Source organism: Gnatocerus cornutus, chromosome 2, assembly GCF_029298725.1.
Source record: "Gnatocerus cornutus isolate USDA-ARS CGAHR chromosome 2, icGnaCorn1.1, whole genome shotgun sequence".
Lineage (NCBI taxonomy): Eukaryota > Metazoa > Arthropoda > Insecta > Coleoptera > Tenebrionidae > Gnatocerus > Gnatocerus cornutus.
In genome coordinates this window covers 13,860,696-13,875,723 of record NC_142234.1, presented here as the reverse complement: position 1 = coordinate 13,875,723, position 15,028 = coordinate 13,860,696, and the positions used below count along the sequence as shown (strand labels likewise).

Genomic DNA, 15,028 nt, shown 5'->3' with positions numbered 1-15,028 from the left:
CTTTCTTTCGCACGTGACTATAGTTCATTATTATAATTAGCTAAATAGAAATGAGGGGGAATTAGGTTAATGAATTAATTAAATTCAATTAGATGATTAAGTTTATTAAGTATTAAATTCAGTTAACCTGATTAAATCGTGATAATTTTATTATTCTTCTCGGAGTTTGTAATTATCGCAAGTTAATATTCTTGTTGACTTAGCTAATTGCTTTTGGTTAAATAAAATTGTTAAAGGTGAGTAAAAAATTAATTACACCGAAAAGTGCATCACCACTTTATCGGCTCCTCAATCGTCAACCCTTGAAGCTTCGCCAAGCCACAACCTCAGATTGCACAGCCGTCGCAATTACCGCTTAAAATCCAGTAATCGACATTTAATCCGTAACGTATATGCACATTTGCGGGTGTTCTCCTGTAATTTTCCAGTCGAGCATTCCCGTGAATTTGTTACGCGCGTGCCTGAGATCCAATGGGACACGTTGCGGCCACTACTCTTCCTCAGAGAATTCGAGTGGAGAGCCCTTCAGACCAGGCTTGTAATTGCCGTGTCATTATGTTAACATTGTATTCATCTCGGACCTAGTGGTATTGTGCAAACGTCACAATCGATATGAATACGGGGTGAAACATATTCACCAATAATGTGATTTTCTCCTCCAGTACTGCCCACTTTTATCGCCAATTTTCAGATGGACGTTATTAAATTATTACCTGTCAACTGTGGATCTGCACGTATCGGTGGGCACATTATTTCCGCTGAGGGCGCGTGCAACGGTGCACAAAATGGATGCGTGGTCCAGAAAATTTCGAACAAAATGGACGGTGATTAGTTGCGGGGATCAGCGGGCTTATTTAAAAATAAAAAAGAAAAGAGATTGGCATTTTCCGGACGAAAATAAATTCCAATACAAGCAAACTAAAACAGTCCAAGTAAGCGCGTTGATAAAAACATAGTGCTTACAATTTAACTGGTAATTAAACTTTTATAATTACACGAACTAAATTAGTGCGATTAAATAAGACTGTTCTGGTTCCAATTACGATAGAAAATTATTCAATTTTTGCCTACTGAACATGTCATCTTCAGATCTTATTTTTCCGCCATTCACAATCACAGTCTATCCACTTACTATAAGAGATTTTCCGCTTTATCTACGTTTAGATGTAAGCAAAAATGTCATTATTTTAGGGATTCTATAAATCCGTCGTTAAAATAAGAAAGGAAAGCGAAAGCGACAACCGTAAGCAGAAAATAACAAAGAACGTGGATACGAATATACTTTTTCGAATAAAATTTAATTTGTTCTGATTTCCGGATCACAAAGCCTGGATCCCGTAATTTGTTAAGCCGTACACCTAAATATATAAATCCTCTTTTCAGAGGTCGTAAATAAGTAATGGTATTTAATAAGTTTTTCTCATTTTGTTTACACATTCTTTTCGGCTGCAAAAGATGTTTTTGTTTTTTTTGTAAATTGAGTTCAACGTGGCTTTTGTTTTATAAAGAAGTAATTTGTTTCGTGAAAAATTAATTTTCTTGCTTGACCGCAAAGAATTTTAATAATTAACGTAATAAAATGTAAAGAGTTTGAAAAAAACAAGGCAAAATTGCAAAGGCTTTAAATTTTAAATTCAAAGTTCCGTTGAACCTGAAAGTAAATATTTGAAAATGATAATTTGCGTTTTGTAATTTTAAATGTAAATTCCCTAAAAAAACTGTTTAATAACTTATAAACGAGAGCAATTAAATTTTTTATGACCCATCGATAATAATTTTTTCAATGGCGCAAAAAGCTTTAAAGTGGCGCACTGTTCCCTTTTTTGGTGAAGTTTGGCGTCGTAATTGAAGGAAAAGTTTAGTAAGAAAATCCGTAGACTTCTTAAAATACTTATTAATTAACAAATGTTGGTCCCAATTAAAACTCTAATTAATGTCAAAATATTTTCTCCCAATTCTTGTGTTAACATTTTAAAGAGCAAAAAATCTCGTTCGTTACGCCGATTATCCGCTTGAACAGCAAACACGGTTCGGCTTTATTAAGACCGAAGAGTAAAGTCTGAAACATTTTAATACAAAACGTCGCATCGCTTTAATGCAATTCATTTAATTTAAACTGCGCTTAGATGCATAAATCTCTCAAAATCGCGAATGTGGCGAAAAAAGAGATCTTTTATCAAGAGACAAAATACAAAGAAAAACTTGAAACCGCAATCCTCTAGTCAATGGGATCTGTCAGAAAGCGGCAAGCTTGCACACAAATTCCCGCTTTGTACCAACACTGATTAAAGCATTCTCAGCAACATTTCAATTTCCTCTCATTACATTCAACAACAAATTGTGAAATAGAACTACAAGTGAAAATTTCAAATCACCACATGTATTGTATTTCATTGCAAAAGCGCGAAAATAAAATAAATAGCCGAAACGAGAAGTTCGTATCAAACTCCGCCTTTTAATATTCGAAATCCACTCCTTCATCCACCTTCTCCGTTAAAAGCTCCGCCCCTCACATCGTCCCTAATAAGAGACATCTATTTTTTCCTTATTATAGACAGCGTTACAGTTGGATTTCGGTTTTTACGAGGCCATCGCATCAGTATTTATGATGTCATCTACTGCTGGTACTAAATCAGTTTTTATACTTTCTTGGCGGCCGTAGACAATCGGAACGATTTATGGCAGGAAAACAAGTGTTCCTAATTTAAACACACAGTAGAATGCATGAAAATTATCTCTAATTGGATGCGGCACAATTACACGCATGTCTGAAATTCATTTAAACTAATTTTGAGAACGTCAGTTGTCATTGTCGGATGCATACGACGGTTATAAAGCTTTTAAGTAAATGGATGCAGACGCCGAGAAAAATTAAAGAAGCGGACGATGAAACGAATTTATTCAGTGCGAATCGGTTTCACCTTTTGAACTATTTGCAAAAAGAGACAAGCAGTGTGTTTGTTTTACACCAATACTCCATCGTATGTTTTGCCAGTAGTTCAAACAGTGTTGATACAAACTAATCAGAAGCATGGAAAATGCATTTTCCATGGACAAAAAGGCTAATTTTAGCTTTGCTTCGTTAGAGACGCGACAGTAAAATGACGAAGCTGTTCACGTTACATCATCTGTAACGATGGGAAATAAAAAAATTTAGTTTAATCATTTCAGATACTAAAGTAGATCCATGAAATCAAAGGAAGCAAAAAGGTGAATACGAAGAAAAAATAAAAATAAACTGCGGAGGATGGAAAAATTCCAACACAGATAAGAGATTGAAAAAGTAGTGGATACTCTAAAATAGAGAAAATTTCAATATTTCAAACCTATTCTGTTTGTTGCCACATGTTTTCATTAATTTATTGGGTGGAAAAATCCAAGTTGCCCGTGTAACTGCACTGTTTTATTACATACAACTTGCGCCCAGAATAAATGATTTAACCATTTTCTTCACTCATAAATAAGAGCATTCTGACAATTCTATTCTTGTTTTAGATTTTCTTGAAACGCACAGAAATATGTGAACATATCTAAACGACCACAATAAATCGCCCGCAATGAGAATTTTCACATAAACTAGCCGATAAAAATAAACCAACTAAAAACCTTTATCTTTATCCCAATATTATTATAAATGTGTCAACACTACATTATCATTTCAGTTGGCGGAAATGTACCGACTTTATAGCTTATGCTGTTCACACGGTTGACTTTTTTGTGTCTTCACATTAAATAAGATCTGCAGTGAATAAAATGCAGACGGATGTACAAAAATCTGATGCAGGGACCCAAAATTTGAGCATCCTACAAATTTAGCAGAGATCGTCTTGGAAGCTAATGACCCGTGGCTGACTATAAAGCAGATAAGTTAAAATGCTTCTTGTTTGTCTCTAGAATGTTTAGAACGTTATTTCAACGGATTTGAAGCAAGCAAATGGAAGGAAACAGTCGGTATTAGCATAATTGAGTCCCAAAACAATATTTAAAAGAATATTTATAAACATCCCAAACTTCAGAAGGTTGTGTTAATTTTTTCTTTGCCGGAGGCTAAGAGTATGTAAAAAGTAGCAACACAATTTTGCTTTCAGCTTAAATTGAGAAGTTTCATTGATTTTAGTATGAAGTTAGACCGTGTCAAGTCGAGCTGTGTCAAACGGAAATATATCTTCTCGTAATTAATTAAATAATCGTAATTAATTGTTTCCTTTAATTGACATCATGAGGCAAAAATGTGAAGCCTGTGTGTACACTTTTATTTGAAGATTTAATTAGTGTCGATCAGAGGCAAAATATTCATTAATATTAAAATTCACATCGCGCGGCTTTTCCGATACTCGTAATCTAGCTTAATTTAATCTTAAAGAAAATTTCGTTGATCTGCGTTTAATCAATGCGGGCTTAATTAAATCATTAATTAATTTAAGTTGATTGCAAAACAAGTGATTGATCTAAAAACAGAGACTTCCGGTGTGGGAACAATTTCTAGGAACAAAAAAACTCTATTTTCGGCTTCACCTACTTTGCAATGTCTGTTTTCCTTTTGGCGTCGTAAATTTGAAACTTTAAAGTTTGTTAGCAATATGTGCACATGACACGCCATTCTCGGATTAAATAGCTTGAAGGTCGATTTTCTTTGATAATTTTCGTCTTGAAGGTTTAAAAATCACTTGGAAATAATTTTGATCAAGGGAGCAACTTTTCAGCTTCACTGCGCCCTACTCATGTTAAGAAATGGTGCGGAAGCATTTAAGATGTTAATTATGGAGACATTTACCTAGATACGTTGTTTGCTGTGAAGCAGAAGGATAATAAAGGAGAACAGATGAGTTCTACAATACTGCACATTTTGAACGTAGGAGACATTTACTGAGACAACAAGCAACGAAGAAACATCGGGGGTAGTATATAATTCCCGTTGAACGACTTCCTGTCCTGCGTTCTACTAAATTAAAACAAAATTAAATGCGGATATGGTTTTGGTGTATTACTGGCGTCAACAGGTAGTCATTGATTCCTTGGGATTGATTAGAGTCTCCAGTCAATTGTTGAATAAAATTGAGACTTTAGGCTGGGCTATAATTCACCCCTTTCTAACCACGACTGTTATTTCTAGCACACTTCTGCTCCAGTTGGTCTGAACAAAATCATCGCAAACTCAGATAACAGGAAGCTCCGTAGTGAAAGAAACTAGTATCAAAGGGAACATTGTGGTTTCCACCAGTCTCGCATTTGTAATTTGCAAAGGTTTCAATGGACTCCCTAATCCCTGCCCGACCCAACTATTTACAGAAAATTGACAACAGTCGAACTGATTGGAATCCGAAGAGATCTGATTATTCTGATTTAGCCGATTTCTGCGTGCCACTGCAGTTCCGATTAAAAAACAAGCCAAGTAAATTTTATGAATGTTGCATGAGTCCTGAATTCTTGTCGGATCTAATCAAATCAGAGGGGGCTATAATAGACGATGGCATAGTTTTGAAAGAAAACACACAGTGGCGTGTTTCTTAACTAAAATTAACAGTAGATTTTTCTAGTTGAACCGCCAACGACTGGTTTTAATTCAATTATAGACCGAATGTAGGAACAACAGTATTGACTTTTCCATCGGTTCTTTTTTATTACTGTAGTAAGAGACGTCTTAATTGAAGATACATGGTTGTTCCGCCACTGCTTAGATCGCGTGTGTACTGATGTCGAATTGGTGGAGAGTATAAGAGCAGTAACGGTGGTTCAATTCCGCTATATCCGCGACCGATGCCTCCCCATTACCGTTGATTGCCGAACACTGATTGGATTTTCAGTCTGATCCCAGCAATCGACCTTTTTATACCGACGCTACTGTATCTCATAGCGTTGATAAACAGAAGAGCCGTGACGCGCCGCGCCAACTTTATAATACTCCAAGTTATGCACTTTCGACCGGAGCCAGACATTCTAGACTCAAATGCTGTTATTGGACAGCATAAATACAACAAAAAGAACTCCACTCGAGATTACGTGAAACGTGGGCTATTTGTGCTATCAACAACGCCATCGAATCTGACAAGAGATGGCCGACTAGATGACCTGCTCCGGAGAGCAATTTGGAAACCTTAGCTTCAGTGATGTCGCTTCTCAAATGGAATACATCTACATCTGCAAATATTCATTTTGTGAGAAGTATGAACTTGGCTGGAAGTTTATCAGAGGTTCTTTACGCTTGCGAGATTCCAAAAAAACTGTTCCAGATGTTTAAGCAATGTCACGTTAGAAGATCAGATCCTGTTTTTTATGTGACTTTATATGTAATAAAAGCGTCCCTATCAGGAGCTTTTTTTGGACCAACTGTAACCGATGATGGTAAATTTTCAACACTCGCTTTTTCTAATAAAGTTAATTTTAGACCGCTTAGAGATGTCTGGAAATATACTTTCTGACATTGGTGTTAATTAACGGCATCCGTTTTCTCTTCGTTAATACTTTTAGGATGCAAAAAAGTTACTATAACACGTACTGGTGCTGGGACGCATACTTTTCATATTTCATGGTAAAAAACCTCCAATTATGGTTGTACCGATAGTTTACAGTCGCTAATTAAGTTGAAGACTGTGTACGACCGGACATGTTCCTTCATTAGTTGTTCTTTCATGCTACTCACACAACCTCCCCTTAATTGGAGCACAGAAATTGAGTCTCTCCTAAATTTCAACTTTTAATTTGTCGTTGAAACACCGCCGAGAAAACCACTTAAGAAAGACAAAGGTCTGACTTATTACACGTTTTGTTTTCCTTTGTGAAACTTGTAAAATCTAAAGCTACTCTTGAATTATTCTCGACTTGCAAAGCTATTATATCTAATTGTAATTGATTTGGAGCAAGAACCGATATCCCTGGCACTAAACAATTGTTCCTTCAAATCACAAATGCAAGTTCCATTGTGACAACTCGGAAACTTTCTGATAAGGGCAGACGTATTTCCAGAGCTTGGCATACGTGAAACTTTATCGCGCTCCTTCTATCCTTTTTATAGTTTTGTTTGATATAAACATAGTGGAAACTTTGCTGAAAATTCCGCATTCGATTCAAAATAATTAGTTCTCGAGCAGAAAATCGTAAGCGCACATTGTTAAGACAATCAAACTTTGAGAAACTCATTAAACGTTTGGAAAAGTCCAAACACTTAAAAAAGCCAATTCGTTTCTTAATATTTTGTACGATATTATGGACAAATTTTACGATTCTTTACAACTCAAAAACCCATAGGCACTTTCTAATGATTAATCTTACAGTGGGAAATCTTGGAGAGCTACAGATGGCAACACTCGTGCATAATTTAAGCAGAATTTAATTATTTATGCACCAGAGATCCATTTAACAAATCCAATATGGTTAATGACATGTTTCGCTCTTGGTGTTTATCACTAATTATCTTTTTGTTATTTACGATGCTCCTCAAAAAACACAATTACAAAACAAAAAAATACTATTAAATAACGCATAAGTCAATTACATAATTATATCTACAGGTGTTAATTTTAAAAATATAGCTATCTATAGATCCATTGCGACAATCATTTAAAACCGCAATAAATTTGAACAAACGAAGAAACTATCGAAATTTGAATATTCCAAAATAATAAAATTAAAAAAAATGCCATCTAAAAAAAAAGTTTTAAAAAGTGTTTGAGTCAGAAATGACAGAAAGTTCAAAAATCTATCTATAGATACGTATTAAAGTAAAATTCTGCAAAAAATAAAGTAAAATCAGAAATATAAAACTTACCATAAAATCGAATTACTGTCTCCAAGAATTGAAATAAAATCTGAATTTTCCAAAATATGCAAAAAAAAATAAAAAAATGTTCAAACAATTGAGAACAGAATTTAAAGACAGTTTGAAGCCTAAATTAATAGTTAGAACTTTTATATCTACTTACTAGATTTTTAATCTGAATAATTGTCAATTAAATTTTAAAGTACAGTAATGAACTAGAATTTGATTTGAAATCTAATTGCAATTCCGTTTTTTTGCTCATCCCTTATTATAGTCGGAATTTTGTAACGTTGGTTTAACCCCGTCCACATGAACAAATGACGATTTTAATTTGTCGAATCAAGGAATGGCTAGCCTCCTTTACCCAACATAATAAAAAATCCGACAACTCTAGTGTCACACGTGTCAAGAAGATTTGCAGTTTTGCGGGAATTCAATTAGTCGTGAAACCTTCGTCGACTTTGATGGTGTTTCGTCTTCTAATGTTTGGATATTTCTACTCCTGCTTCTCGCAAATATCAACGAACTATCAAAATGTTGTAGAGTAAATCAGACTTTTAGCTAAAATTCAATTGGCCCAAAAGGTAGGCGGAGTTAAACCAAAGTTATAAAATTCTGACTATAATAATCAATATCTTCCTAGTGTCAGAAAGACCAAATTAAGAATAATAATAATTATGCAAAAGGACAATTAAAGTGTAGGCGTATGCATTTTAGCCTGCCTGTACAAACACAATGTTTCAAAATATTCAGAAGTGTACAAAATCCCGTTAATGAATCTGTCCATTAATTTTTTCAACAACATCTCACCCTAAGACTAAAACCTTTATCTCGTTATTTTAACCCGAGCTTGTTATGTGAAGGATTGAATAGAAGATGCAATGAATTGTGGGAAAATAAAACCTGTTCAGGGACTAAGAACGGAGAAAATGTCTTGCGCTCAGAAACAACCGGCGATGATCAAATGAATGTCATTCAGGTGCCGAATTAGTTGTCAGATCGCAAAAGGGTAATAACGTTTCTCTTTCCAACACTCGATTTCTTAGGAACGCTGACAGCAGTCGTCTTCCGTATATTTGTATTAATTATTCTTTCACCCTTTTCTAATGGCACGGCACCCATTACGGCTCAAACAATTAACATTTTTACAGAGTTAATGAAATTCATTTTCTTCCCTTATCTCAGAATTTATTGGCGTGTCTTTTTAACAAATTAAATGAGAAGATAAGCATCTCGAGACATAAATTTGCAGCAGCCCGGCGACGAAACAAGGTTATTAAATTTTTCAACTCACTTTGTTTATTCTTTCGGATGCATTTTTAAACCGTAAAATCGGAGCGAATGTAGCGGGGATAAAAATTTAATTTCTGACGGCGAAATTTCAGTCATTACTTTTTCAAGAAACGGATAAAGTGTGCAATTCCTTGAACTGAAATTTTCAAGAGGTGCTCTTCTTAATTTTAAAACGATTATAGAATTATTTAACCCACTCAATTATAGACACGTCGGATCGATTCCTAATGAGCTTAAAAAGAAACTTATAATTAGATAAGTCCAATCTGAATTTTTTATCAGAAAAGTTTAAGAGTCGAGATCTCGGTTGAATAAAGCATTTATTTCAGCTTGACACGTGAATTTAAAAAAAAAACTAAAAAGGAAGTTGCAGATACGACCCGCAGACCCGTATTTTCTTACAAAGCTGTTGGATTTTTATTTTACCATCAAAAAGCGTTTTATGTAATTTAATTAAAGCGTTTATTCTCAGCTTCGTGAAAGCTACAACGAGGGGAAGATACCAAACTATTGCTGTTTTATAACATTATCAAACTGAACTTCACTGAACACGCAAGAGTTGTAAAACCATCGACTACTCTCTGGAATTCCCTAGTGTCTGCAACGTTGTTGCTATAACTTGCCAGAAGGAAACGATCATCGATGCTCTGAACATTAACGATGTCGATATAAATCTCCTTGACTGATCTCAAGCACCTTTTACCAAAGCGTAATTTTTTCAATAAAGCTTTTCGATAAACAAGCGTAAAAGAAAACAGACGCTGGACAGTATTTCGCGGTGAAAGAGTACACACTTGAGAGTTACTGGTTAACACATTTTACTCGTATTTTTCTAAGAAATTGCAGTTATTTAGAAAAGGTTATAACTAGTTCGCAAAGTTTCGGAAAACTTCTATTTATCCTTTTGTTTCATCCATTACACTTCTGTCACCGTCAAGTCGTAAAACCAAACATTTTCATAAAGAAAAATGCGAAATACATTTCGTGCTCTTTTCTAGTCGACACCCTTTCGATTTGCTGCCAAATAACCACCGTTAAAACAAAACGGACGAAAACGTCACTTCCATCAACCGAACGAATGCACTCTAAAAATGCACGCTTTCAGGAAAACGTGCATAGTGCGGCAAGTGCATAATGTGGAACTAACATCTGTCGCAACTTTATATCTGTGCTTAATTTTGCATGCTAAAATCTGAACTTAGCAACAACTTAAATCTGCACAAACACTTCATAATGAACGGCATAGAGGTGGAACTATATTGAGTGGTGATAATAATTTGAAACCTCTGAATTGTACAGAACATTACATATACGAGCACTCAAAAAGTAGATGCAGATAATCATTCCAAATGCACTTGACATGTTGAAGCCTTGATGATGCGATGATTTTGAGCATCACTAGATTATATCCAAAGTGATTTATTATATTAACAATATTACGCCTATTTTTTTTCTTAGATATTTGAGACTATTGTGAAAAATTTTATTAAATCTTTTATTTTTATTTATTAGATGATGAAAAATTTTACTCAATAAATCCATCAACACATTTTCATTTTGAAATGAGAGTCGGAAAAATTAGAATCTTCGAAGCATGCAAAGAATTTTGTAACATTTGCAGCTGTTTATCCGTTCTATAGGTATTTTTAGTAATTGACTAATGATTGTAGTTTAATCATTTGATAAACATTTAATAATCAACTAAATGATTGTGCACAATGTGTTTCGTTCAGTGTGAATGCGAATTATTGAGGTAAAACGTAAAAACACCTAAAATCCCGTTGAATAAAATTGTCGAAAATTGGTCGTTTCGAAAACACTGCGACCAGATGCGAAGTGTTCCGTTTGAATAAAATATCATTTTCCAGCGAATAGGCATTTCATTCGTTTATTCTGCATTTGGCATGGTGAAAAGGAAGAAATGAAAATAATATGTTAGCAGATGGATCCAAATTAGTTTTGTGTAATTAAGCCCGTTTTTGCTGTATTTAAAATACGTTGATGAGATTCTGTTTATATTCGTAATTTAGTTTCATTACGATTTTGCACGCATTGTTGCTGTAATTAATGAATGTACCGACACGGAAATCGCTATAATTTGTCCAGCGAATTATTGTTTCGTGTTAGAGCTTACTTTGGTTGCTATTACTATTATTAAATATTCAGGGAGATAGACATCGTACAAACGCGGCCTTTACCTCCATAAGACCACTGTTTGGATGTTTATACTAATTATAGACAATTTATTTTAATGATCTGTTGACGAATACTCTATTAAATTTTAAGAGGATAAAATGGTTTCAATCACTTCGATATTTTTCCCAAGAAAAAATTGACATCATCACATTTTTATGCAAATAAAAATGAAAAAACAAATAAATTACACGCTTTTATTAAAGCTTTCAGGATTTTAACGCCGCACCAGTTTTTGCAAGCAAAAACGTTGCTCGCTGTCAAATCCCTGCTCTGATGTATTTACGATTTCTTTTTGGTCTCAAATAAATCGAGGACTTTAACAAAATTACCACGTCGAAGTCGCCATAATTTACGATATTATAGCGAAGCATAGATGTGGCTAGCGGTTGCGAAACTTTGAAGATAGTTCTGAAATAAAAGTTTGACGTCAAAGAGCCGGAGCGCTTTAATGTAAAATCAAAAATATTGAATAGCCATTAGCACCCAAATGAACGGTTTTTATGATGGATTTCCCTCTTTACTGGTGGTCCATAAAATTTGATGAAATGCGAAAATAAAATTTTTATAGCTTTCTACAGGTGACAGGGCATTTATAAAAAGGCAGATTTAATAGCCATAATTTGTGCAAAATTTTGATAGGATATCAATTTTTGCACGAGTAAGTGGATCAAGGCAAAACGCTTTTACCTAACTTTCTTTATTACGTCGGTTTAATAGAATATTCATCAACTCGTCAAACAAGGACGGCAAAATCGGTTTAACCGGAAATTGGAAAAAATCTCTTCAGTATTACAGAGATAAGTTGCAGCCCAATCTCATATTTTAATGGACAAAGTTGGCTGTATATATTTGAATGGCAGAGCGGAAAGTTTTAATTGAGAATAAAATAACAAAAATATTGACGCAACACAAAGAAAAAGCTCACCTTGTAGCAGAAACCCAGAAACAACGAACAACGTGCAAAGCAAAGAACACATCCTGTCAGTTTATTTTGCACTTAAATAAACAAATCAGTTCACGAAAACTTCAGCTGAAATTATATTTCCAAGTCACTAATGATTTATTAAACCGTAGCACATTTGAGCACGAGTTTTTTGCCTAGTTCGGTGTTTAACTCGAAGATGACATTTTAGGTAAACACTCGAGATTTCCACGCTTCCAACGCCATTACAACCTAAAAACGAAAAAAAACGTGTTAGTAAAAAAGACAAGTCTTGTCAGCGGTGATTTGACTCTTCTCTTTTAATCAACAGTGTCATGTGAAAACAGGAGGAAAAGTTTTTCTTTGATTTAATTAGCTTTGACTTGGTCCCTTGTGTGATGAGAGTCAACAGTTCGAATTAACTTGTTACCTTACTTACAATGAAACTTTAAATATTGTTACTGCGCTGCTGACAAAGAATTGCTCCCGGGACGTACAAGCGCTTAATTGCAAACAAACTTTTATTTACACCCTCATTTTTTTTTGGACTGAATCTAGGATAAGTATTGCATGGATCTCGTATAAATTTTCATACTTTGTCGTAATTTTTCATGAAAATCCTCCTTTGGATCGCGGCGACAATGTCCACAAGAACACGCGTAAACAGCGAACTTCAACCCTCCAACACGCACCTACATCTAACAGAGAACGCGGAAGAACTGCGGTCCGTTTGTAATCGCGAAGTGTGGAATATGAGGCGCAGGCGCTACCCTTATTATCTAGTCAAGGGAGGAAACAGAACAAATTCTTTCCGAATGTCTTTGGGGTACATTATTGTCACCCCATGAGCTTGGCCAGCTGCGAATTAAAATTTCTCTTTGATTTAATTAAAATTTAAACTTCTGCCGGCTTTAAAAATAAAAGTGGGTTTTATGTCCGGACGTGCCAGCGCCAGCGTAGCGGATTCGTGTGTAGTGAATGAAAACGGGAAATGTGTTTAATAAATTTTTACGTAGAAATTTTTGTGATTTTTGTCCACTTTTTTGCGTGCGCGTGCGGTTAATTTCGATTATGTTCACACTTCTCACCTTGTGGTGACGGCCGCGAAACTTTGGATATATAAAAGTCTGCCTCTGCGGACAATATAAATTATGGGAATCAAAGCGAAAGAAGTTTTTATGAACACACTTCGACGCGAGCGATCCGGTCCATTTTTATTCTCCAACTTCGGAGTGAACAAGATTGTCATGTTTGACAGAACGGTATTTATGACTGGAGTGGAAATAAATCGATCGCGTTTAGTTGATTAATATTTAGCCTTATAACTTATAACTTCTTTCATTATAAAAATTAAAATATTGATCTTATCAAATAATGGATTTGATAAAATTTTATCCTACTTCTGATGTACTTAATATTAATTAGTACTATCTACTTATTAAATATTTCAATAATAAATTACCTAATAAGATATAAGATAAGTAGGTTTACTGTAAATCGCGCAAGCTTAGACTTTATCTATTGCATAATATAATAAAAATAAACTTATATTTGTTTAACCTTTGACTTTCAGACCGAAAATCAGTTTACCACAATCATCACGATATGCAGGAATAACGAGTACTAAGTTAGATATTACTGAAATAATATAACTTCTGTGAAATTTTGGTAAATTTGTCATCAGGATTTTAACTGTGGTGGAACGATAGGTTGCACCCACTCGGATTATAAAATATTCTGGTCAAAGGTTATCCATTGTGCGAATTATCCGATTTTAAATTTTCATCAGGACCTATAAAAATTGTTTTAAAACAGATATTTCAGGTGGGTCGACGTTTTGAGATTTTTTATAAAATACAGGGTGTTTCACTAATAGACGGCAACTCGTGAACTAGTAAATCTTCGGATTAAATGGGCAAAAATGACTACCTCTTCTCTGTCTATTTAAAAAACACCCTCTATTTTTACACGGAAGGTTAATTTAATTTAGAACATAGAATTCTAAATTTTCAAAATCTACAATTTGACAAAATAAAAGCAGATATCGGAAAAAAATTTCTTGCCTTGAATATTGAAAAATTCCGGAATATAAAAAAATTCTCAATTTACTATCTACAATAATTTTAAAATACGAGAGTGGTTCAAATTTTACACACGATTTTGTTATAATAATTTATAAAAACTTAGGAGTAATTGATATTGGTAAATACTATCGGCTGACTCTCCACGTATTCTTTTTTTAACTCTATACAGGTGTACTCAAATAATGTGCGAAGATTTTAACCCCAATATCTCCAATATCAGACAACGCAATTTGACATAATTGCCAAAAAAAAGCGTTTCCACTGCATAGTGAAGCAAAATTTTGTTAAATTTCAACCACCCTCTTACAACGTTCATTCGTTGCAATATGGGAACTAATAAATCAAAAAGATGACAAATCTGAGACTGAGATGAAAGAACTTTATTTAAGATAAATGAATCTTTAATTGTAGAAACAACATGTATATTTCATACCAATTGATAGTGTGGCCCCCATTTTAGTGTTAAAGAGTATATACACATTGAGCAATGTATTGTACTATGCTAGAAAAGTTTGGAAAAGTTGGTATTACTTGCAAAATAATGAAGTAGAGGGGGATGACGCAGTCAAAGTTTTAATTGTTGACATTTTCTGGTTTTCAAAAAGTGGATTGTAAGCGGATGAAAATGCTTGCGCCAACGTTAAAAATAGCAATTTCGGTCTTCATTTGCTCTGTACCAATTTGTAAGTTGACATTTAAGGTTTCACATGAGAGTCATTATTTTGTTTAAAATTTTAGAGCATAAACTATAGACGAGAGTTCAATGGTTACAAAGGA

At 34.3% G+C, this 15,028-nt stretch overlaps 1 protein-coding gene and 1 long non-coding RNA gene across 3 annotated transcripts in view; both read right to left on the bottom strand.

The window, feature by feature from the left end:
* LOC148179265 (limbic system-associated membrane protein) overlaps window positions 1–12,323 on the bottom strand; it is a 138,443-nt gene extending 126,120 nt beyond the window's left edge. For both annotated transcript variants that reach the window (XM_088030552.1, XM_088030553.1), the window contains exon 1: window positions 12,171–12,323. In XM_088030552.1, the coding sequence (XP_087886678.1) occupies window positions 12,171–12,222 (52 nt within the window). In that variant the 5' untranslated portion in view covers window positions 12,223–12,323. The remainder of the gene's footprint in view (window positions 1–12,170) is intronic.
* LOC148179264 (uncharacterized) lies at window positions 12,298–13,379 on the bottom strand. The gene is made up of 4 exons (XR_015769582.1): window positions 13,356–13,379; window positions 13,256–13,300; window positions 12,763–12,859; window positions 12,298–12,419 (listed from the first exon to the last, which is right to left on the bottom strand). It is a non-coding gene; the product is annotated as an uncharacterized LOC148179264 (long non-coding RNA).
* Window positions 13,380–15,028: the final 1,649 nt, after the last annotated feature.